We start from the raw sequence: 24,751 nt of genomic DNA, 5'->3' as shown, positions 1-24,751 counted from the left end.
CTAGACACACGTTTTACCATAAGCAATTCCCAAACTAAACTACCAAATAAGCTTCGTCATCATAAACAGTAACTAGCTGAACGGATCAACAAAACTCTGTATGCTCCTCGAGACACACGGTTTACCTAAGCAATTCCAAACTAAAACTACCAAATAAGCTTCGTCATCTAAAACAGTAACTAGCTGAACGGATCAACAAAACTCTGTATGCTCCTAGACACACGTTTACCTAAGCCAATTCCAAACTAAACTACCAATTAAGCTTCGTCATCTTAAACAGTAACTAGCTGAACGGTATCAACAAAACTCTGTATGTGCTCCTAGACACACGTTTACCTAAGCAATTCCAAACTAAACTACCAAATAAGCTTCGTCATCTAAACCAGTAACTAGCTGAAAACGGATCAACAAAACTCTGTATGCTCCTAGAACACACGTTTACCTAAGCAATTCCAAACTAAAACTACCAAAATAAGCTTCGTCATCTAACAGTAACTAGCTGAACGGATCAACAAAACTCTGTATGCTCCTAGACACACGTTTTACCTAAGCAATTCCAAACTAAAACTACCAAATAAGCTTCGTCATCTAAACAGTAAACTAAAAGCTGAACGGATCAACAAAACTCTGTATGCTCCTAGACACACGTTTACCTAAACAATTCCAAACTAAACTACCAAATAAGCTTCGTCATCTAAACAGTAAACTAGCTTCCTGAACGGATCAACAAAACTCTGTATGCTCCTAGACACACGTTTACCTAAACAATTCCAAACTAAACTACCAAATAAGCTTCGTCATCTAAAACAGTAAACTACTGAACGATCAAAAAACTCTGTATGCTCCTAGACACACGTTTACCTAAACAATTCCAAACTAAACTACCAAAATAAGCTTCGTCATCTAAACAGTAACTAGCTACTGAACGGATCAACAAAACTCTGTATGCTCCTAGACACACGTTTACCTAAACAATTCCAAACTAAACTTGCCAAAGTTAACAATCTGATTACGCGATGGATTTTAATACTCTTAATCTAATTTCTCCACCTCCTCCCTACTTTTTCCACATTTCTTCAGATATCGATTAGCAAGTAGGCTACTTCATTTTCATTAAGCTATACATTTTGGCCGCTATCTTGGATCCGCCGTATTGGAATTGGGTACTTTTGTAATGTAAATGTGGTGTTTTGATATAGTATTTCATTGTATTTTGTACACGGAACACGAGGCTTTAATTTGTTTTTCCAATATCTTTATTCGTTTTTGAGATAGTGGTACTTTTAGGAATAATACAATGGAGTTATCAGTATATTTATCCTAAATAACTACACTCATAAAAATACTTAAGCTTACCTTTACAACACATACAGAACCTTACCTACAGCTTTACTTAGTTAAGTAGTTTCTGGCCTCTTAACAGAGGTATATCCTCCTACTTTCGTTCATCTTGAGAATATTTAGAAGTGACAAACAGTAGAAGTGTACATAATATCTATCACATTGCTACTTTCTGTGTATAATCTATAGGTTATCTCACCAATGCTACACACTAGTTGTAGAGCACGTGTAAATATCATACAACCTAGCTGAATTGTAATAATATAAAGTCTAAAGTTGGGCCTAACTTAAGCACTGCGGTCGTACCCATTTTTAATCCCAATTCTTAAGTTTATAAATCTTTACTAATATTGTAATGTTATTAGTAAAAATACTTTTCATTTTTGTACAGGACATTACAATTTTCTGTATCGGTAGGAATGACACTTACTAGTTATGGGACTAAATTTTATCACATATACAATAATATCACCTGTTTAATTATATTTATCTTATCTTTGAGATACACGTAACTTTGAATTGGAATTTATTATAGAATTTAACGGACGCTCCGTTGTGAATTCTGTGAATTGAAATTATGTTTGTGAAACTAGATCAATGTCTGCATCTGTTATAGATCAAACTAAAATTTACCATTTAGACGGGAAAGACGATTTCGACGCTTGGTGCATAGCAAAGACAGTCCTCTCAATAAATGTGAAAGTTAGTCTGGTAGATGTCAGCGGTCGGCGAAGGTACAAGGAAAGTACAAGGTTCAAGAGCCAGTTTCCGCCTGAGTGCGTAAGTACAAACGTATGGATGACGAGGGATGGACAGGGCAGCAGAATTTAGGGTTGCTAGGATTTACGACACCGGCTTGAGCTGAGTCTGGCTCGGCCTACTTTCTCCCGGACTTGGGCGACATCGCTTGTCTTTCGTTTGTGTTTGACTGTACAACTTCGGCTAGTAAGGGATGTCAACAACTATAACTATACAGTTAACATTGCCCTATAGTCTTTTATATGGTTTACAGTTTTGTATGTCAATTATTCGAAACGGCAACCACAGTTACCGTTTAGTAACACATTGTTTAGTAAACAGTTACCATGATGTCAATCCTCATAAACAACTGACCATAACGTCGTCCTTATAAACAACTGACAATGATGTTGATGGAAGAGATCTCGGTTACGTATATAAAATAATATTTAAGGTCATTGTTGAAAAAACAATCTATCCGTTATTATGGTTCTAAACTTTTACATCTAATCCTTATATACATACTAAGTTGTATTATTTTAATTGTATGTTATTTTATAATTATACCCTTTAAACGTTTTCTATAAATATTTCTGCAATACATTGCAATAACGATTTTGCACTGTCATTAATCACGAGTTCGGTTCGTCCGTTGCATATTTTAATTTTCGACTAGAGTATTGGATTTCTCAGGATAATAGAGATAGTTTTGCTGGATAAGTAGATTATATAGTGGTTCCTTACCTACGCTACTTAACACAGCGTAGACGTTTTATCTTTATTGAATAGTGAACCAATCATGTTTCTGATGGTAAGCGTTTTTGTAATATATAAGTAGTTGTTAGGTTACAGTAAATTATCTTCTGTGCTGAGTTATAGTTTGGTTTTGATGTTTAAATTAGTAATCGAGTGATACTGATAACGAAGGCAGATTAGATTCAAACAAGGTAAGGTGAGTTAGCTGAGGTCTACTAGACGTATATTAAGAGGACAAATAGTGATATAAATAAGAAACAATCATCAGCCATCTAAATCACATACCAGGATTTAAATTTTATTTATTTTTAAAATATTTCTGTTAACTTTAAGGAAAATTTGTGCCAAAACTGGAGCCTTGGTCCCAAAATTCAAAGTGTTTAAAAACAAGCTTTTAATATGTAGAGTATTTTTGCGTTTCAGAATAGGGGACTAAAACATAACAAAATTGATCATGTACATAAGCCAAGTGTTTTTTATAAATTTGAAAATAAAATAGTAAAACCATCAATTTCTTATACTGCAATAAATGTTCTATACGATGAAAAGTTACATAAACATTTACTAAAATTCTCACTCTCCGTCCAAAAATAAACACTTTTCACACTTTTGGTGCGAGAACTAAATATCGGTTTCTCATGTACAAAATTATAACCTATCTAGTGTTGTTGATTTAGATTATAATTAATGGTGGTATTTTGAGACGTAACTCTGTTCCAAATGTTTCTCTTGAGGTTCAAAACCATATAACACATGTTAAAAGGTACATATGTAAATATGTCTCATAAACTCGCAAGATTTGTATTTATACATTTTGAGATTCGAATCCTAGACCTCCAGTTTAGGCACACCCTGTTCCTTAAATGTGATGGAACTATTTGAATAGGCCTCCTGTATTTTTAAAACAGATTAACTCCGGTGAATATGTTACTTAATGTTACTTATGCGTTTGTCACATTTGCATATGTTTTATCAGCTATTGGAATGCCTTAATGTAAAATGGATTTTCATAAGCAATTTGTTGCTTTTATACTCATAAGTTTAGTGTAACTAGTTTTCAAGCTCACTCGCTACCTTTCATCGGCGGTTTCTTAGTAACGGATACCAGTCAGAATATAAAGAACTACACGTGTATAGGGTTAGCAAGAGTAACAGTAATCAATCATATAGTGGATTAATCCGACCGACTCGCCTCTAGGTTGTATCGACCTATACGGTCATACATGTAACGGTTTGACAGTGTTTAGAAAATTAGTGCTAAGCGTTTGCCATTTTGAAGCTGTACAAGGCAATAATATATTCTATTTCTTTACTATTACAAGTAGTACTCCAAACCACGTGTTGCGTAACAGGCTTCGCTGATTTTGGATGCAAACTTCCAAATCTATAGCTCATTTTATTCTCAAGACAGACAAAGATGGACAAAAGAGAAACAAACATTTAACCTTCAATGACGCTCAGCCAAATCCCATGGCTGGACATGCACCATGATTTTGACTCATTCTTCTCTATGTACAAATGATAAACAGATATAAATATGTAGGTAGGAAGCTAAAGCTCAGCCAATAATTAAAGTCGCTCCCAATATCAATACCAAACCTCAGTACTGTAACTTAAACGTTTTTAAAAATAAACGTATACAGACCGACAGGCGGAAAATAATATTTGCTGATCCATGTTTTATTGATTTTATTTCTTGTGTTATTCCCTGAACCAATTAATAACATATATTGAACATCAGTTATTGAATACTCTTGTTTTTCACAAAACAATCAATGCCTTCTGTTATAAATAGTTCTTACAACATGCTACCTTCACTGTTATGTGCTATAACAATTTTACAACAACAAAAAAAAAAAACTCCTATTTACAACTTTTATTTTCAGAAAAAATGTGTTTTTATAACATTAGCCCCAGAACTACAGAATTTTTTAATGAGTATCGGGCTTTTATTCTGATCCGGCTACTTTCGGCCATCTTTATTTGGATCTTTGTTATGATGGATAATCTTCATAAGATCAATATTAAACTTTAAAATATTTAACCTTTAATTTTAGTCGTAGAATTTTGGGGATTGTGTCAGTTTAATACACAACCAAACGCGTTTTCATTTATTCGATATGGGTATTCAACAAGAATCACAAACCTTGTCTACTTCACCGTTAAAATATTAACAAATGTTGTCCCAACGTTCTACTGGTATTAGGTGTAATGTATTCGCCATTCAGTTTAATTAAATATTCATTTTTTTTCATAATCAACATATTTAGATAAGACTTAATTTATAATATTCAATTCTGTTTTCGGTTTATAAAGTGTTGGTTTTTCTTTTCCTTCGTTAATTTCTAACAGAAGTCTGAAAAATCATACAGCGCACAATTTACATTTTCTCAGTGCGCTAACTTATAATTTTTTGTTATTATTTCAGTAGACGTAAATGCAAAACACACATTCGTTGTTCTATACATAAACTTGACATTATTACAGTACTAGATTGAGTTATTTTGTAACCAAAGTGAAATAAAAAGTGTAAATTTTAATGTGACTTTCGAAGTAAAAATGTCTAGGCTTAGCCTCGTTCGTAAAACTGGATTGTGCATAGAAAACAACCACTTTTGCTCATTGTGATTAAAACAATTATTACCTTTATCAGATGCAATAAAGACGTATATCTTCAGTGTTAAGGATCTACACTGTAATCTTTATACGTACAAAATCTTTTAACGTACAGATTTGTTTGACCGTTGCTTCTGTTCTTTTATTAAAAAGTGAATTTCATTTGTACTTTTTAATTATCTTGATAAGCTGTAGTTTTATTATCAAATAAATAAACACTTAAAAAAATGACAATTTCGCGTTTTTTAATAATTAGGTATAGATCGGAATAGAACATGTTCCCACGTATAAAGATTTTTTACTAAGTTCAAAGAATAAAAGATAACTAACCAACAAGACCTTATAACTTGTTATAAATTCAGAAGGTTACTACGAGCTCATAATTATTTACTTTATGGTTTAGTTACACATTATTGTTGCACAGTTAATTTACTAAAAAATTATAAATTCATCCCCACAAGGATTGTAAAGCAAAAGTAGACCTCAGCTATTTCTCCATGGCTTATCGGTACGCAGCGGCATCAAGAGACTGCTGCTCAGAGCTGAAAAGTTAACACTTTACAAGAACAACAAGAAGTGTGTGGATGCGTACTATCGTGATAACTCACATAATTCTGCAGCCAAAACTAAGGGATAGGAAGTTTTTGGACTTCAACATTGATCTTATGTGATACAATTCTAGGTTGTTTTACTTCTGTAATCCTTTTTTACACATAAACAACCCAAATTAACGAATACCCAACTTATATTTACTACACATTTTCTTAATTTACGAAGGATTGTGATAATCGGTAAACGGGTGTGTTTTACGAGAAATCCAAACACTGAAATATACATGTTATTTATTTTGCTAAACTGTGTAACCGCCGGAGACGCCATATTGCGTGTTGTATCGTGAAAGCGACCAAGGTCACCCAGTGTACACAATGTTAGTTGACTAATGCAGTATTATTTAGAGTGTGTTCGCTCAGTCTGTTTCGAGAGAAATGAGAGTAAACCTAGTTTTAACCAAGGAGCGTTTATCATAAAACACGCTGAAGTCACCTTAACTTATTACCATCCATAACGTAGTAGATGGAATGTTAAATTATGGACTAGTGTTAATTGAAGAATCGTTTGATTAAGCGATCTAGTGCGTAGAATGTCGATGACGTGTTAACTTCCAGAGAGCGGAATATGTGTAGGTAGGCCTACGGTGTGACTAGCCGTAGCCGTAGCCGCAGCCGCAGCCGCTAGCGGGTGTCGGGCCCAGGCCTGCGGCTGGTCGCAGTCGCCATGTTGAGAGCTAGCTGCCACAGCCACCGCTACCGCTATCCCAGTCAATGACCCCCGGCCTAGCCACGGCCGACCGTGCATCGCTATTGCCTACTTCCTCTAACACGGCGCGACCCGAACTGAATATCAGCTTAGCCTTACATAAAGTACAATGCATATCAAATTGCAGTTGCAGTATATAAATATTGACTTTAAGAACGTTTATTTTGTACCATTTCTTAATTTTAGTGAATTATCTATTGTCTTCCGATGATCTTTTGTAATGTCCAGAAAAATTTGTCATTAAAAAATGTATTTTTGTTTCATTAATTTTGAATACTTCTTTTAGAATTTAGCTCTTTCATGTAAAGCGAAATACACGAATGTAGTGCATGATGTCAGACTGATACCGTTCTTTTGTTTTATATAAGTTTTGTGGAGTATGATAAAAATAGTAGCTTCCCAACAGTTGTGTCTGCAAGTTTGCTTTGTATGAACCCACACGGGTCAAATCATCAGATTCATAATACAGTTTACTTTATTTTTATCCATTGTTACAGTTGTTTTATACAATATTGTATCTGTTGTAATAAAATTAAATGGACACTATTTCATTTTAAATTATTATTTCTCTTAATACATGTTTCTCTTAAAATGTTGGAAATAAAATCATATAAGGTGTTATGAATGTAGAAGTCAACGTTTGTCGAAATCAGGATTTTAATCCGAAGAAGCACTTTAATAGTTTGTAATCTAAATAACACTTCATTTAGTGTGTTGTACTTTTTAGTCTTCTATAATTTTTTATTTCGACATTCTTTCGCTTTGCATTACATTGTATAACACATTACCGTACTTGATTTGTAGGATAGCCTTCTTCAGTTGTAATTCTGTGGTACAAATACAAATTTGCCGTGTTTATTGAAAGCAAAGTACCGTACTCTACGTGAGCGAATATAACAGATATAATACAGAACATGTCACATATTGCGATGGCTAATGCTCGGAATCTTGATATAGTTTTAATAATATTCTTACATTTAAAGCATAATAAAATTGAACAATTTTTGATGTATTACGTTCATAGGGCTGTTATACTGATATGTGTTGACTCAATTCTTCATTTCCGTTTCCTGTACTGGTCATTTACAAATTGGGAATACCCGCTGTTGTTATACAACTACAGAAAGTATTTTTGTGGGAATTTGAAAACCTAATCTTATCTTGTTGAAAACAGAGAGTACTGTTGTAAAACGATAAAAACAAAACTTATGGGCACGTTACAATAAATTTTCAATTTTAGTTGTTTAGTTGCATTGTATAGGTAAGACATGTTCATCTTCAGATGAGGCTATTACAATACTTATAAGTAGCGAAAGTGCAATGTTATCTATCGTGTTTATTCATGCTCATGTTAATGCCTGCATGATGGTGTATAAGATACAAATCTTAAATATTGCTCGTAGCTGTGTGTTTAGAGTTAACCAATTAAAACTATCATAACAAGTTCAGGGATATTTTAATAAATTCAGCGTTAATTCAAAATTTTGCTCGGCTTCTCTAGAATACAGAATTATATCTACATAGCGTATAAATGGTTTCCAACTAGTAATTCTGTATAATAATTTTTGCTGTAAATATTTTATGATATTTACTTTTCAGTAGAATAAAATGTAATAAAATTCTGTTGTGCCTATTAAAAACAACTTTGACCTGACGTATTTAACGAAGTAATGTTTTCATAAGTAAAAATGTTAATTACAGATACACAATTAATCAACAATTTCATTTGATAACAAACATAAAAGTTATAAATTGGTCTTAAAAATATTGTATGTCCATTAAAAAATATGTCATTACGATTTATAAATTGTAATTTTAACACAGCAAAAGTATTGCCTTATCTTTTTAAACGAGAATTTAAAGTGGACCTGTTTCGCGTCGCTAGTTTCTATACAAGAACCGATAAAACATTAGATTCTATAATTCTCATTACGCTTGGACCGGAGGAGTGATTGTGACTATTTTAAAATCATATATTGAAATTTTATCGCGAAATTGTATTTTTTTACATATATGTTGAGTATGGTAATTCTGGGATTTGTTTTTTTTTTATTTCTTGATGTTACTGAGTTAAATGTAAGTGTACGCGTAAAATCACAAATATCACTTATATCCAATGTATGTACTATCAAAATAACCGCTGACTTGATTTAAATTAAGTTGTTATTGTTTTTTGTTAACTGTAAGGTGGTTGTTATATGGACTTTTTACGACTTAACATAAACTTCTTGATATCATTCTCTAATCTAAGGCATGCTGATTGCCAGTCATGCTTGTAAATGTAAAACATCAGTGAATGATTCTTTTTATACATCCCATACAACATAAAAAAGGGTGTAACAAGAACACTTGCTTGCAGTCTATTTAAACAAAAGTCTTGTTTATACACTTTTGCCACAACACCATTGATTTAATTTGCAGGCTAATATATTTTAAGTGCAACTTATAGTACATGTACTGTGTTATTATTGTTCATATAATGAAGCCCTTATTTATACCACGTTTCGAGTATACATCTTAGTGTTCCTTCCTCTTAAGCAAACAACCACGGGTGTGGTGTTTGTCCCATGTTATCATGAGCACGGCTCAGTTCAGAGTCCAGGGCTCCGGTTACTCACACTCCTTTGTCCTGAGCAGCGAACCGCGACGTCCTGCACTTTCTATCCCTTGCATTCTTAGTTAGCTTAAAGTGACGGAAATAGAATTCCATTTAAAATACAAATATTGAGTTTGACTCATTTAAAACTGGTTAGTGCATATGCAGACAGTTTCAACTGCCTATCGAATAGTTTTATTTCCTGAAGGTATTGGACGTACATATGGAGCTCTAATCGTTAATGCCCTACAAATTATTATAAATGTACACAAACTTGTTTGTTCCCTTGCATGTTTTTCATCATCGTTGATCGTGAAATTCGTTGTTAGTAAGAAGTATCAGTACATAATTAGAAAAGTGCTCATTTTAATAACACCTCGCAAGATAGAATTTTAAAAACAAACCAAGTTTTAAACAAATTGTTAGTGTTTAATTGAAACTGATATGTGTTTAAACAAATTTGTGCCTTTTTTAAGGTTGTTGTATTGTTTTTGTCTTGTTGAATGATTAAAATATATGACATTATTTTTTTGAAAAGGAATTTATTCTAAATATAGAACTACAAAATGATACTTTTGAAATGTTTGATGCAATGTGTGAAACATTGATGAACATGTTATACGTGTGGAAAGTGGTGTGCTGCTTGTTATAGTATTGTCCGACCGGCCAGCACCAAGTGCCGTGGTTATATTTATACGTAATATGTAAAGTGTAGCCTATACAGGCTGACTTTTACACTCTTGCCTACTTTTAATTGGTAGTAATACTATCCCAATATACGCTGTAGATGGTAGAGGTAACGCAGGCAGGAAAGTGGTGTACTGCTATAGTATCGCCTGACCGCCCAGCACCAAGCGCCGCAGTTATATTTATACATATGTTAACTGTAGACTTTATAGGCTTACTTTTACACTCTATCCTACTGTTAATTGGTAGTAATACTATCCCAATATACGCTGTAGATGGTAGAGGTAACGCAGGCAGGAAAGTGGTGTACTGCTATAGTATCGGCTGACCGCCCAGCACCAAGCGCCGCGGTTATATTTATACATATGTTAACTGTAGACTTTATAGGCTGACTTTTACACTATATCCTACTGTTAATTGGTAGTAATACTATCCCAATATACGCTGTAGATGGTAGAGGTAACGCAGGCAGGAAAGTGGTGTACTGCTATAGTATCGCCTGACCGCCCAGCACCAAGCGCCGTTGTTATATTTATACATAATATGTTAACTGTAGACTTTATAGGCTGACTTGTACACTCTTGCCTACTTTTAATTGGTAGTAATACTATCCCAATATACGCTGTAGATGGTAGAGGTAACGCAGGCAGGAAAGTGGTGTACTGCTATAGTATCGCCTGACCGCCCAGCACCAAGCGCTGCGGTAATATTTATACATAATATGTAAAGTGTAGACTATACAGGCTGACTTTTACACTCTTGCCTACTGTTAATTGACAGTAGTACTATCTCAATAAATGCTGTAGATTAACGTTAATACTATCTCAATAAACGCAGTACATTGTAGAGGTATCGCAGGCAGGAAAGTGGTGTACTGCTGTAGTATCGGCTGACCGCCCAGCACCAAGCGCCGCGGTTATATTTATACATATGTTAACTGTAGACTTTATAGGCTGACTTTTACACTCTATCCTACTGTTAATTGGTAGTAATACTATCCCAATATACGCTGTAGATGGTAGAGGTAACGCAGGCAGGAAAGTGGTGTACTGCTATAGTATCGCCTGACCGCCCAGCACCAAGCGCTGCGGTAATATTTATACATAATATGTAAAGTGTAGACTTTATAGGCTGACTTTTACACTCTTGCCTACTGTTAATTGACAGTAGTACTATCTCAATAAATGCTGTAGATTAACGTTAATACTATCTCAATAAACGCAGTACATTGTAGAGGTAACGCAGGCAGGAAAGTGGTGTACTGCTGTAGTATCGGCTGACCGCCCAGCACCAAGCGCCGCGGTTATATTTATACATATGTTAACTGTAGACTTTATAGGCTGACTTTTACACTCTATCCTACTGTTAATTGGTAGTAATACTATCCCAATATACGCTGTAGATGGTAGAGGTAACGTAGGCAGGAAAGTGGTGTACTGCTTTAGTATCGCCTGACCGCCCAGCACCAAGCGCCGTTGTTATATTTATACATATGTTAACTGTAGACTTTATAGGCTGACTTTTGCACTATAGCCTACTGTTAATAATTTACAGTAATACTATCTCAATAAATGCTGTAGATTAACATTAATACTGTCGCAATAAACGCTGTAGATAGTAGAGGTAACGCAGGCAGGAAAGTGGTGTACAACTATAGTATCGCCTGACCGCTCAGCGCGGAGTGCCGCGGCTATATTTATACATATGTTAACTGTAAACTTTATAGGCTGACTTTTACACTCTATCCTACTGTGAATTGGCCGTAATACTATCTCAATAAACGCTGTAGATGGTAGAGGTAACGCAGGCAGGAAAGTGGTGTACTGCTATAGTATCGGCTGACCGCCCAGCGCCGAGCGTCGCGGCTATATTTATACATCTGTTAATGGTGGATGTGGGCCAAGTCAGTCCGACCTTTAAACCCTTACACTAAAGCCTACAGTAGTACCCAGTCGTTAGTCTTCATTACGTTATTACTCCACTATATTTATTATGCTGCCTTATTAGTAGTATCTGTATACATTAATAGTATTAACTAGCATACACTCAAGTTTTATAGCTATTTACATTTCTTGTACTTATAGCATCTTTATTATCATGTAAAGTTTTAAAGCGTAAAAGAAACCTGTGAAACACTGTAAAGAATACCTTAATATAAACCTGAATGACGACTACTGTATGATTGTTCTTGTCCAATGCAGAGTTAATTCTATTCAACTGTTTTGAATAGTTGTCAAGAAAATAACTATATTGTTAAACAAATTGGTGTATTAGATACTTTTTCAGGGAAATAATGGCAAAGTTCTATTATTGGGCTCTAAATTTAGCTCCATCCCCCCACACCCAAAAACCTTCGAATTATAGTACAATATAATTGCTAAAAATCTGTATAAAACGCATGCGTTACAATTCGGTGTTGGAACCATCTATTGTCGCTATATTGACGACCAGTAATACCTATTGTAAAATAGGTGAGATTACTATATTTAGCACATTACTGTACAATCCTTAGCCATTCATTTCACTAAACAAGATCAGAGTATTTTTATGCCTTAAAAACGACTGATTTCATTAATCCTGATTAAAATAAATGACAAAAAGATAGTTTTTATTCAGAATGTTTCAAATTATAATGAATACTTTTAAAATCTCAGTATTTTTAGCACTACTGTAGGCGGAGCATATTTTGCCCTTAAATCCTTTTTGTAGTAATTGTTAAAAGTATAAACGGTGGTGTTTACTTGAAATGCTAAACATTTTGGCACAACAATAAGTCAGTTTCATCATACGGGGAGAGACTCCGTGTATAAGACTTCATACAATCAGATGACATAACTATGATTTTAATTACGAAGGTAAAAGGTTGTATTACAAAGTTAATCTTTTTAGGCACAGATAATAGTATTGCAGACCATGTGGTGTAAAGCCGCAACACTGAAGTTCACTATAATAGTACTGCTGACACATACACAATTGTTAAGCACCACGTAGGAAATCATAGTTGTGATTGTAAATGTGATTTAATTCATCTTTCAGTTGTAATGTAGCCTGTGGCAGCGTCCTGAGTTATCCTGGTTATCAGAGGACTAACTAAGTAACTACAGGTACGCCGTTTTGTTTGATAGTGGCATGGGACAGCTCATGTCAAATCAGAGATTAGAAAAAGCTTGTTGAAAACTTCATTGTTCAATAATTTACGGTAGAAGAGTAAATGATTCAATGGCATAGGTTCCAGTTTCAAGTTATTTAAATTTTTAAATTTATTTAAATTTTAAACTTCTACTTTATTTCATAATTACTTTTGTTAGAAATGCAGAGCGAGAAGCAATGCTGTACTAAACAGTTTACATTTCATAAGCGTAATTTTATAATCAATGTGAATTTTGACTTCTACCTAGTCTAATGTAGGGGAGTTGTCTATTCAAAAAATTATCCACCCATCAGGTCACCGTGCTGTAGGTTTTGTTACTTTTCAGTTCTCGGTGCTCTTATTCAGATATGGAGGTTTTCTGCCTATGATATAAACATTAAGTCTCTAAGTTTTCAGATATATAAATACAAAGTAGGAGTACGCCAGACCACTTGTTGCGTAATAGGCATCGCTGAGGTTACATACACAGTTTCAAGTCGTGATATATTTTGTACGGTTTAGTTGGTGCCTTTTCTGAGTTAAGTTTTGAAAATTATCAGCTCATAAGGCAATAGTGTAAAATGAATCATCCAGCAACATTAGAAGGGTAGCTGAGGGACACAAAGGGGCAAAGATTCCGAGAAGAATTCCTCTCCACATTCGGATATGTTTGAAACATCATTACCGTTATAGGCTTTTGTCTTTTGTATCCCTGCCGAGAGCCAATTACCAGTAGTTTGTCCATACTTCCCGGGCGGGGATTGGTCAGGCCGCCAGAGTGTGCCCTCCCCCACCACTCCTGCATCCCTCGCTGTCCTCAGCTCCGGTGTTAGTGTTAGTGTACTCCTTCAGTCAGTTGACATCAGTGGAAGAGTTGCGAATGATAGCGAGCTTTTATCGGCCGGCACCGCCTGTTCCTGCATGTCTCGAGAAGGTAGGAAGCATCAGTGCATTATATTTCGACTATGCTCACATTGTAATAGTGCGCGGCAAATTCATATTGAAGCGACAAGCTGTACCGATATAAATTATTCGAGTACGGTGGGCGCTATATAATATATTTATATACTAGTAGTTACCCGCACGCAACTTTCTGTTGAAAAACTGGACAATATATCTATGTATTCTTTTTCTATGACATAATAAACAGTCTAGAGATGATCGATAGTCACTCAAAGCTATTCCAATCTCCTGATCCATTTTAGATTTAAGTTTAAAGAACAGAGGTTTGGGATCCTGAAGTCGTAAAGTGAAGCAGTTTTTACAAGATTAGTATTTTCCTCCTACATTCCATGATAGTTTATTGAAGTTATTCGATGGCTTCAGTAACAATAAGAGTTAGCCTTTTTATCCCAATGACGAAAGTGTATCGTACAACTAAAAAGTTACTGCGGTCAATATGGGTCTGTTCTGGTCGTTTAAATTCACTCCTGGTCTAATCTATTTACGGTTCTAAAATAAATTTATGCTGTTGCACTGACCAAAACAACTGTCTCATATGTTGGTTTCGGAATCTAACTTAGGTTAAATTTTGATGATTAAGTGATTTTGATATTTTTACCGATCACTAAATGTGTATTAGGGGTATATGCTTCAAGTATTAGGGCAAGAGTATGTTATCTCCATTTGCTTTTCAATAACTACAGTAAAAAGGCCATACACAATGTTAAAGGAACTAACCAGATTAGATTACGTTATGTGCAAACATTCACAGCTTTATACAATAAGATAGTTGTTATAACACCGTATAAATAGCATTTCTATTGTATTAGATGGATTATTGATCATTGGCGCAATCTAAATTTAAAATTAAATAACTTTGTATTTGCAATCTGCATTACACTACTGATATATATATATATATATATATATATATATATATATATATATATATATACGTAAAAAGTGAGGGCTCTGTGGTGTAATGGTAGCACATTCACCCGGCAAGTGAGAGATCCGGGTTCGAGTCCCGGCGGAGCAAGCAGTTTTTGCGATTCAATGTTTATTGAAATTATATATATATATATATATATATATATATATATATATATATATATAAGACATGAATGAGGTGTCATATTTTCTATCTGATTACTTTCCATTGTGAGCCGTTCGTTAAAGTCTCTTAACGGTGCTCGGCAGAATAGACGGTCTTATTCGAACTTATTCTTGTAGTCTTTTAATTTAAAACATTGTATTTTAGCTATTTTATAGAGTAAGGTGGAGCCTGCAGATAATAAGATGTCGTTGTAGGCCTGTATCGTAACAAGTGATTATGTTGGATTTATACAATGTCACATTTTAATTGCAGACCTGAATGTATTATTGCTTTCTTCCTTTGTACTTAGTATTTGACATGACTAATTTGAGTATCCAGATTTGTCACATACGATGTAATGTTTCACCGAATATTCATTTATTTTATGAGTACAAGATATTTTTAGTATTTACAGAATTTTATTTTAATGTTTGTAAAGATTTTTAAAATATCCTCCAACACATAGGCAAAGTAAATAAATTAAAAGAAGTTGTTTTTATAACATATAATTATTTAAAATTTTGAAAATCATATTATCCATCCAAAACTTCCATCATCAAGAACAAACATTAAACTATGAAAAACTAGTCAATTGTAAGAACATTATAGTGTAAATAATACAACGATCATATTTTGTTAAAATTTAACAATGAAAACCTCCAAAATGATTTTTATGTTATAAAACCTTATATCTCAGATTGTTTGATCGTGTAACCTACTGAAAAGCACTAAAATAATATTGACTGTTTTTATAATATTTTGTTATACAATGTGTGTTTATTATAGAGATTATTTGTTATTTATTTTGTATTTGTCATTAATCATTTAAGAAGGGTGTCTAAACAAAAGTATAATAAATAATTCATAACCTTCAATATTTACAAGCATTAGGCCTATTAAAACTTGTTTAAAGTTTGTGTATTATTCAAATCTGTACTTAATTATAAAATTAAAAACAGACACATAATAACATAACATAATACGGAAATTCTAAAATTGAACATAATAAGGAAATTCTAAATAAATATTTTGTCAAGTGCAACTTTAAAGTATTTTAAGGTTTATAAAGGCACTTAATGAACGATTGTTGCTATATTTTTATGTTTTGGGTTTTGATTGTGGCGCTATTCAACCAAGCTACAACTTTAAAACTTAATGAGTCACAAACTTATGTGTATTCGTACCGGGGATGACTGATAAAATCTGTCTTCAAATGGAACACAATTTTTTAATTATATTTATCGGTTCTCAGACATTAAAAAGCCAAAGATTCCTAAAGATCTCTACTTTGTAAATTTAATTAATTACAAATATTCTACAGGCATGTTGTGAAGGAAATATCTGTAATTATATCCTTTTGTACCCTCCGAAACACTTGAATCTCAACCCAAAGCGTTTTGTAATTGCTATTTTCGATAAATTAAAGTTTACTATTTACCTACATCATTGAGATGCACGTTGTCTAATTGTAATAAAGGATCAAGCTCTATGAGCAGTCTGACGTATTGACCAGCGCAACACTGTGTAACACATAATTATTATAAAATGAAGCCTATGTTAATAAATATTGACATTCAACAAAAGCAGGCATGAGATGCACCGCGGTCTAATTGTAATAAAGGATCAAGCTCTATGAGCAGTCCGACGTATTGACCAGCGCAACACTGTGTAACACATAATTATTATAAATGAAGCCTATGGTAATAAATATTGACATTCAACAAAAGCAGGCATGAGATGCACCGCGGTCTAATTGTAATAAAGGATCAAGCTCTATGAGCAGTCCGACGTATTGACCAGCGCAACACTGTGTAACACATAATTATTATAAATGAAGCCTATGGTAATAAATATTGACATTCAACAAAAGCAGGCATGAGATGCACCGCGGTCTAATTGTAATAAAGGATCAAGCTCTATGAGCAGTCTGACGTATTGACCAGCGCAACACTGTGTAACACATAATTATTATAAAATGAAGCCTATGTTAATAAATATTGACATTCAACAAAAGCAGGCATGAGATGCACCGCGGTCTAATTGTAATAAAGGATCAAGCTCTATGAGCAGTCTGACGTATTGACCAGCGCAACACTGTGTAACACATAATTATTATAAAATGAAGCCTATGGTAATAAATATTGACATTCAACAAAATCAGGCTTAAGATCCACCGCGGTCTGATTGTAATAACGCAGAAGTCAAGATCTACGTAGTAAAATTAACATTTTAAGTTGTGTTTCGAGTTCTAATCTATTGTACGGTAAAGTACCGGTAATAATAACGCCCGATATACAGCAGCATCAATAACTGGACTACGAGTTACGAAAGTGAGGAGTTCAGTAGGTTTTCAACGGGCAATGCCTAACACGTATTAAATTATTTTAATATCAAATTATGTGTTGTTTTCGAGAGCTTTGTACATGTATCCAATTATGTAACCTTTAGTTTTTATTTTTATTATTCTCGTTTTGTTTTGTACCACCTAAAATTGAATAACGAACTCACTCTGGGATCAAAACGTTTAGTTGCTCGTTTTGAAAGTTAGCCATTAACTAACCATTATACTTATAATAATGGTAATTGTATTAAAATGTAGCTTGTATATTTCTGTTAAGATATACAAAGAAAATTATTTACAAACAGTGACTTCCAGTTTTTATGTCGATAACAACGAAAACGTTTCCAGTTTTTGGCGCTTTTCAACCAAGCTATAACTTTGAAACTTCATAACTCACAAACTTGTGTCTATTCGTATAAGCAACCGTGTGACCTTCAAACAACACACGCACTACTACTTGTACTTATTCTTGTACTTTTAGTGTTTTGTCCTGTATGAGTGTACCGTGTAGGCAGATTGATATTTTTGAGGAATATTTTTGAATCCATTAACGCTGCTGCTCATTTACAAAATGAAATAAAATATTTAGATTCTATAACTGCGTATGCCTCTTTAAAGTATGTCTCTGGTTGAATTCGTAGTTTTAAAGTTGGGTTTAAAGCTTTCAATCAAAAAATTTTACAGAAGATTCAAATGTAACAAACATTTAAAAATATTTATAATGAGATGCGACATGACCTACCGTATAATTCGTAATAATTTTAAGAGTTACAGAGATTTAAGCTTCTTCCAAAAATGTATATTTAAGGCGTACTACAATTTAATTAAGAGTTAAAAACTTATTTTTATTTGTGAGAAATATAACATAAAGGGGTGTAGAATACCGGTTTGTTGTAAACTCCCAATGTGTGTATGATTAGGTCCGCCATTTTGGAACAGTGTTAATATTTTAATTTTAGTAAGATTTCACCACATTTTATATTGGACTTTTAAAACTATATAACGCCATGTGTTATTGGTTTAAGTTTGAATTTTTTGTTATTCGAACCCGGTTGCAAACATGTAATTAAACTATGTTTAATGAAGTTACGCGCATGTGTTGCGACGTGTACTCTATTTTTTTGTTATAGATATAATCGTTGTATAGTTTTTTCGATATACCTTTAGAATGGTTTACTAACGCATCATTAATAAACACGTGCCAACGCTAAACCAGAATCATGTTTCAGATATTCGCTCACTATAAAATCCTTTTTTACACCTGTAAAGTACCCAGGTAATAATTAATAACCCGAAAGTTTTGCCGGGTCTCGTACTACATACTTCATTGTCCCTAATTATAACAGTTAAAACGGCAAAACATAACTAAAACTAACAAGCCATGTTAATAATGGCATAAAATGTAATTTTATATTGATTCTTTTTCGACACTTATTAGGAGAAAAGTTTTTAGTGGCACGTCATCCCCACAATGGAACTCCATTTATAAGTTAAGGAAATATAAGTTAAGTTAGAAAGCAACGTTACATGTTCGAAGACACTGTTATAAATATAATATAAATGAGAATTCCACGACAACTCTTAATTAATGTGTATTCCAAGTTATTTGATACGTTCAAGTTATGTCAAGCACTCAAAAACAATCATCGTTTGGGATGTGCCTAATTTGGAATTAATGAGGTCCAACGTGATTAAGTTGTCGTTTGTTTCGTTTTTTAAATTTAATTTCCTGATATGCGTTTGCTCCAAACACACGGCTGTTTGTATCGAAAATGGAACCTCGTATCAGTATATTGGACTAGATTGCCCATTTGTGTTGCTGAATTTATACTGATCGCATAGAGGAAAACAACAAGACCGAGCGTCAACACTTAGTAAACATCACTTACTAGACCTGTGCTGTTTGGCCAAAATCTGCGCTTGAGTGTGCTGATATTAACCACTTATGTGGAACTCTTCAAATACCGTATTATGTAAATGTTAACTAGTAAAACATTGTGATCGACCAGGTTAAGTGTTTTAGTTAAGTTGGCGAATTTACTAGCTGAGCGTATTCCAGTATGTTTAATAGCTAGAGATTACCTGTTCTGTGTAAATATAAATTTATTTTTATACTATTGTTATTTCACAACATTTTAATAACGTTAGATAATCTTCTCTTTAAAGACAGTGCCATGAGTAATGTATTTTGATTGTACATGACGAGGATCATGTATGGGTTGACATGCAAAGTGGCGTGGCAATAAAACAGCAGAACTATGTTAAAATCCTTATTGTAAAGTGTAATACAAAGTGTTATGTACGTGTGTGATATTGTAACTGCAAGGCAATGTTATAAATGTTGTAAAATTTATAAAGCGGGGCATAACAATTTCATAAACCGTTTCGTGTAGTACGATACGTGGTTTATGTTCGTGTGGATTGTAAGACATAACGAATATCGAGTTGTGCGCATCCTGAAGTAATTAAGGTGTTTGTAATTCTTAATAATAATTACTGGCATAAAATGGATATGGCTAGGTTGTGGGTCTTTTGAACATTTTCCCGCCCACCAGAAGAGGTGAATTGTATGAAAGCAGTTAGTAAACGCGTTAGCAGCAAAGTATCGATTTTGATTGTGTGAGGTGTAGGGATCCCTTAGAGTAAGCTCCGCCCCCCACCGTTGTCCCCCCCCCTCCACCCCGGACTGTACCGTGTTCGTAGTACCGAGTACCGTACTGTCGCTAGTGAGCGAGCGAGTGTGCGGTAGCGGCCGACTACGAGGCTCACTCTGGTCCGGTAGGTACTACCATTCATTTCACTAGTCAGGTACTACTCTTCTGTACTGACTAGATATCGATTAAATAATACCGATGACAACATGCGCTGCGCGACGCGTTACGGCGTCCTACCTCACCACTGGCGGCATGGCAGATGACATCTATCTCTCCGATCCCGTCATCTTTATCTCTGCAGATGACACGTTTGTTTACATTTCGTATTGGTAGGAACATCCAAGTTTCTGCTCTGTTGGCCACTGATGCAGGATTTGTTCTAACATTATGTCGTCAGTAATACGAGTAATTAAGTAATACTACAGGTGTTACTGATTTCTTACGTTACTGGACGATTGTTAAGTATTTGTATTTGACTACTTACATAGACATTTTTTGTTTTACGTCAGAAATTTCTAAATGCACACGTAAGTGGCTAGTTTTCTTTTTCTTAAATTTTCAAACTAACGCTGTTTCACTACTGGGCTGTTTTGTTGATGTTTTAAAACTGCCTTTCCACGAAATTCGGGTTAATTTTATCGTATACTTTATTTGCATTTTTTTATTATTTGCTTCTTTCTTGCAGTACTGCAAGTATCTCTTTTTTATATTGTTAGAATCCTCCCTAAATTACTTTTAGATGATTAATAAATTCTTATTAATAGAGATTTTCTGCATAATATGCATCTATAAACATCTAGTTAGCCTTTCATTGAATTATATGCTAACACTCAATTTTCCTATAATGATATTTATTTTCTAACTTGTCATAAATATCACCATTAAAATGGGAAAGTTAAAAAAATCAACTATAAAATTTGTGTAAATCAGCTGAATACTTACTCTTATATGGCTTGGATAATTTTTATTTGCAGTGATTGAAAATTCTGTTCAATAACGTATTGTTCAGTTAAGCGGCAAATGATCTTCTTATATATAATACATAATATAAAAAAGTGATTAAAAAGGCAAGCACTATCTCCTACAGTTGTATCACTGAGGGGAATAATAATTCTATCAACATATTAATTTTCTACTGCTATGACATCTGTGTACTTTATTTTTTTTTTGTGTGTGTGTGTGTATAATCCAATATTACAAAGAGTTGGGTTGACAGGAGAGGATCTATTCTCAGTTCTGGATTATATACAGATTTCTATGTCATTTATCAATAAGATTATAGGCGGATTCTAAGAATTGTATAACATATCTTTATCATATTGTCTAATATTTCTGTTTCAAATAATTATAGGAATAAAAATTATATGAAAATGGATTTTTTCAACAGGTACAAATTGGTAATAAAAACTAAGATTTAAAATTATTCAATTAATGTAAAAAGTATAGGAAACATTTGGCAACATAAAAAACTGAACCTGTAGTAACTTGTAAAAATTGTAATTACTTTTTATATAGTAGCCTATAGCCTAACTAGAAAGTTTCACTATACTTACAAGAAATTAAGCACAGGTGTAACAGTACTGGTATGAGGTGTGACAGATAAATTTAACTGTTGAGAATGGTTTTAAAATTAATATACTTCTAAATACAAATTAATATGTTGGAATTCATATTTTGAGAACTTAATATGATGTTGCAGATGACATGCTGTATGACAGGCTCCCCGTGAGAGGCTGCCCCCAAGCCGATAGTGCGGTTAGTAAAGTTCTTGCCAAGACTGACGGCAACAGCATACATCTTCAGTGCCTACAACCCTGTGATATAAGCAACCAAATACCAAAGAATCCTGCGACCATACCCTCTCCCGTACTAAATAAATTGAAGAAACTCGGCACATCTGTTGTTGTAGAGCAGCCTGCATCTGCTTCACATGTGAGTGTATGTGAAGCTGGTGAAAATCCCAAGACTGAAAATATTCATCCTGGTTATCTGGAAATCATGGAATCAATAGACAAGGCTGTAGACCTCACTTCCGATCTCACAAAGAAAAGAAAACGAGCCCCGAAGAAAACTATCAAAGATCAAGTGCCTTCCCTTGATAAAACTCTAGAACAAGTAGAGAATAGTAATAACGGAGATAACCTTGCAAAGTTCCGTTTTCAAGTCAATATCAGCCAAATAATTAATATATCTGATCAAGAAAAACTATATTCTTGTGATATATGCTCAGGAGTTTACGGTAGAGGATTTAGTTTAAAACGTCATTACCTGAGGACACATATTAACCACAAACACATTTCAAAACATGACCTTCACAACTGTGGAATAGCAGTGGATCCCTCTGTAGCAAGAGGAGGAGCACAAAAGAAGAAGAAAGCAAAAGATGACAGCCCCCCAGTTGTGAGTAACCTTTCTCCCCCCAACGATATACCAGATCTATATCGCTGCCACACATGTCATCAGTGTTTTATGTTGATATCAGACCTCAAGGCACATCTTATGGAGCACCCACCGATATCTGTTAGAAACTTGGCAGAAAACAATTTTAAAAATTATACCTGCTCAAAATGCGATGCGAGGTATCAAAACAAGAAGATGTTCCTTCGTCATCAGGAAATGTGTCAGCCGAAAGTGCCTCTTGCTCCGGAATATTTCTGTCTATTTTGCCATTTAAGTTTTTCTTCTCATAAACTACAGAAGCTACATCAACTACAAATGCATCATCCGAAAAAGAAGATTCACCAGTGTTATTTATGTAACACAAAAATATTTAAAGAAAGAAGTAAAGTATTTAAACATTTAATTTCCCACCATTCAGATGATTATTTTGCATGCTTTACTTGCAAATTACGTGTTGTGAATTGGGAAGCACTAAAAAAACACAATAGAGAAAATCATAAACATTCAAATAATGTAAAACCGAACCAACAAAACATTGTTAGTACAAAGGACGAAAATAAAAATGAAAACAAAGTTGAAGAAAATGGACGAGGAAACTTTACAAATCACAGCAATTCAGGTTTGACACTCAAATGCACTGAATGTCCTAAAATATTTGCTTCCCATTTGAATATGACTCGCCACCGACGTTTGGCCCACAAAGAGCTTGGTGACAAGAAAAGGAAAATTGTTAAAAAAGAAGGAAAATGCTTCAATAAAAAACTTAAATAAGCGAAAGACTCCAACTCCACCGCCTAAAGAATGTGTACTACCTCAACCACAGCCCCCTGATCCAGATGCAGTCTTTTACAGCTGTGTAGCTCTTAATGTAAAAGAAAATTTGACACATCACTTGGACGGCAAATTAGATAGTCAAGAGATCCTTGACTATGATCTCAATAAAAGCATCACAGAACAAGAGCCCCAGGTCAATGTCAGTATGGAAGAAGCGAAATCCATCCAGCCAGAGTCTGCAAAATCAACAATATCCCAACATAAAGAACGTCGTAGTGCACCAATAAGCCCAAGGGTACCTTGGGAAAAATTCAATTTTCCAAAAAATTATGATGGCCGATGTGGACTCACTTTTATGAAGGATTTATCTTGTTTAGACATTGCAACACAAATAATAGTTAAACGCAATCTAGCTAGACAAGAGTCATCATCTGGAAAGGAGAACAATAAGGAGTCTCCTGCCAACATCCCTGCTGGACTATCGCTTGTTGAGAACAATAAGATGGAGACTGACTGTGCTGAGGCATTTGGAGATCCAAACAACAAAAACAAAGGTTTGAACAGTTTTTAATGATTACCTTATTATCTTAGCTAGAGAAAACAGCTATGGTCCAAATATTTTAAATTGCTTGCTTTTTCACATTTCTGGCTATAAAAACTCTTTAAAATTGCTTGAAACTGTGCTATACAGGGAAAAGTTTCATGATTATTGCATTGCAGATGTTATCAATACTTATCGTTGTGGTTTTTGCATCTTGTATGTATTGTTAAGTGGCATGTAACCATTTACACATAATGTTGTACAATATGCGTAAAATCTCCAGTACATTTCAAAGTAAGACCTGACAGTGTTGTTATATGAATGTTATAAACAATCTAATAACAAAATGGGTAATTTTATAAGGCTCAAAATTTTCCTTACATAGCCAAATATAATAAAATATAATTCAAAGTTAAAATATTTATAATAATGTAAAAATTAAATTAAAATATTTGATATATTGTTTTGTTACTCTTCTTTTATAAATGTCATATATTTTCATAACAAGTTACTTGAATCTGTAAACAACTTATTTATGTGAAACTTTGCACTTAATGTGGCTTGGAAGTTATTAATAAATAATGCTGTTATTTGGAGACAAATTTTAGAACTAAATATTTGTGTAAGGTTGATTATTTTTTGTGTTACTTAATAGCGCAATGTTTTTTTACTTGTGTCCAAGTTTATTATGTCTGTTTTCCATTTTTTGTATGCTGTCTGTAATAAGTAGGTTTCTTAGAAAAATTTATTGTTTCATTGTATATGTAATAAGTGATTAACCAAACTTCAACTAGTATGTATTTTTATCTTGTAATTTTTCTT

General features: G+C 33.8%; 2 protein-coding genes across 4 annotated transcripts in view; both read left to right on the top strand.

The window, feature by feature from the left end:
- The window catches only part of LOC124360329 (zinc finger protein 107-like), a 131,294-nt gene extending 107,908 nt beyond the window's left edge, over positions 1-23,386 (top strand). For all 3 annotated transcript variants that reach the window (XM_046813858.1, XM_046813861.1, XM_046813859.1), the window contains exon 4: positions 21,914-23,386. In XM_046813858.1, coding sequence (XP_046669814.1) covers positions 21,914-23,385 — 1,472 coding nt within the window. In that variant the 3' untranslated portion in view covers position 23,386. The remainder of the gene's footprint in view (positions 1-21,913) is intronic.
- The window catches only part of LOC124360328, a 37,029-nt gene continuing 35,663 nt past the window's right edge, over positions 23,386-24,751 (top strand). Inside the window, exon 1 of the mRNA XM_046813857.1 lies at positions 23,386-23,942. Within this exon, the coding sequence (XP_046669813.1) occupies positions 23,594-23,942 (349 nt within the window). The 5' untranslated portion in view covers positions 23,386-23,593. The remainder of the gene's footprint in view (positions 23,943-24,751) is intronic.

Source organism: Homalodisca vitripennis, chromosome 4, assembly GCF_021130785.1.
Source record: "Homalodisca vitripennis isolate AUS2020 chromosome 4, UT_GWSS_2.1, whole genome shotgun sequence".
NCBI lineage: Eukaryota > Metazoa > Arthropoda > Insecta > Hemiptera > Cicadellidae > Homalodisca > Homalodisca vitripennis.
Note: the sequence above shows the minus strand (reverse complement) of the source record. Positions and strands in the feature narration are given on the sequence as shown.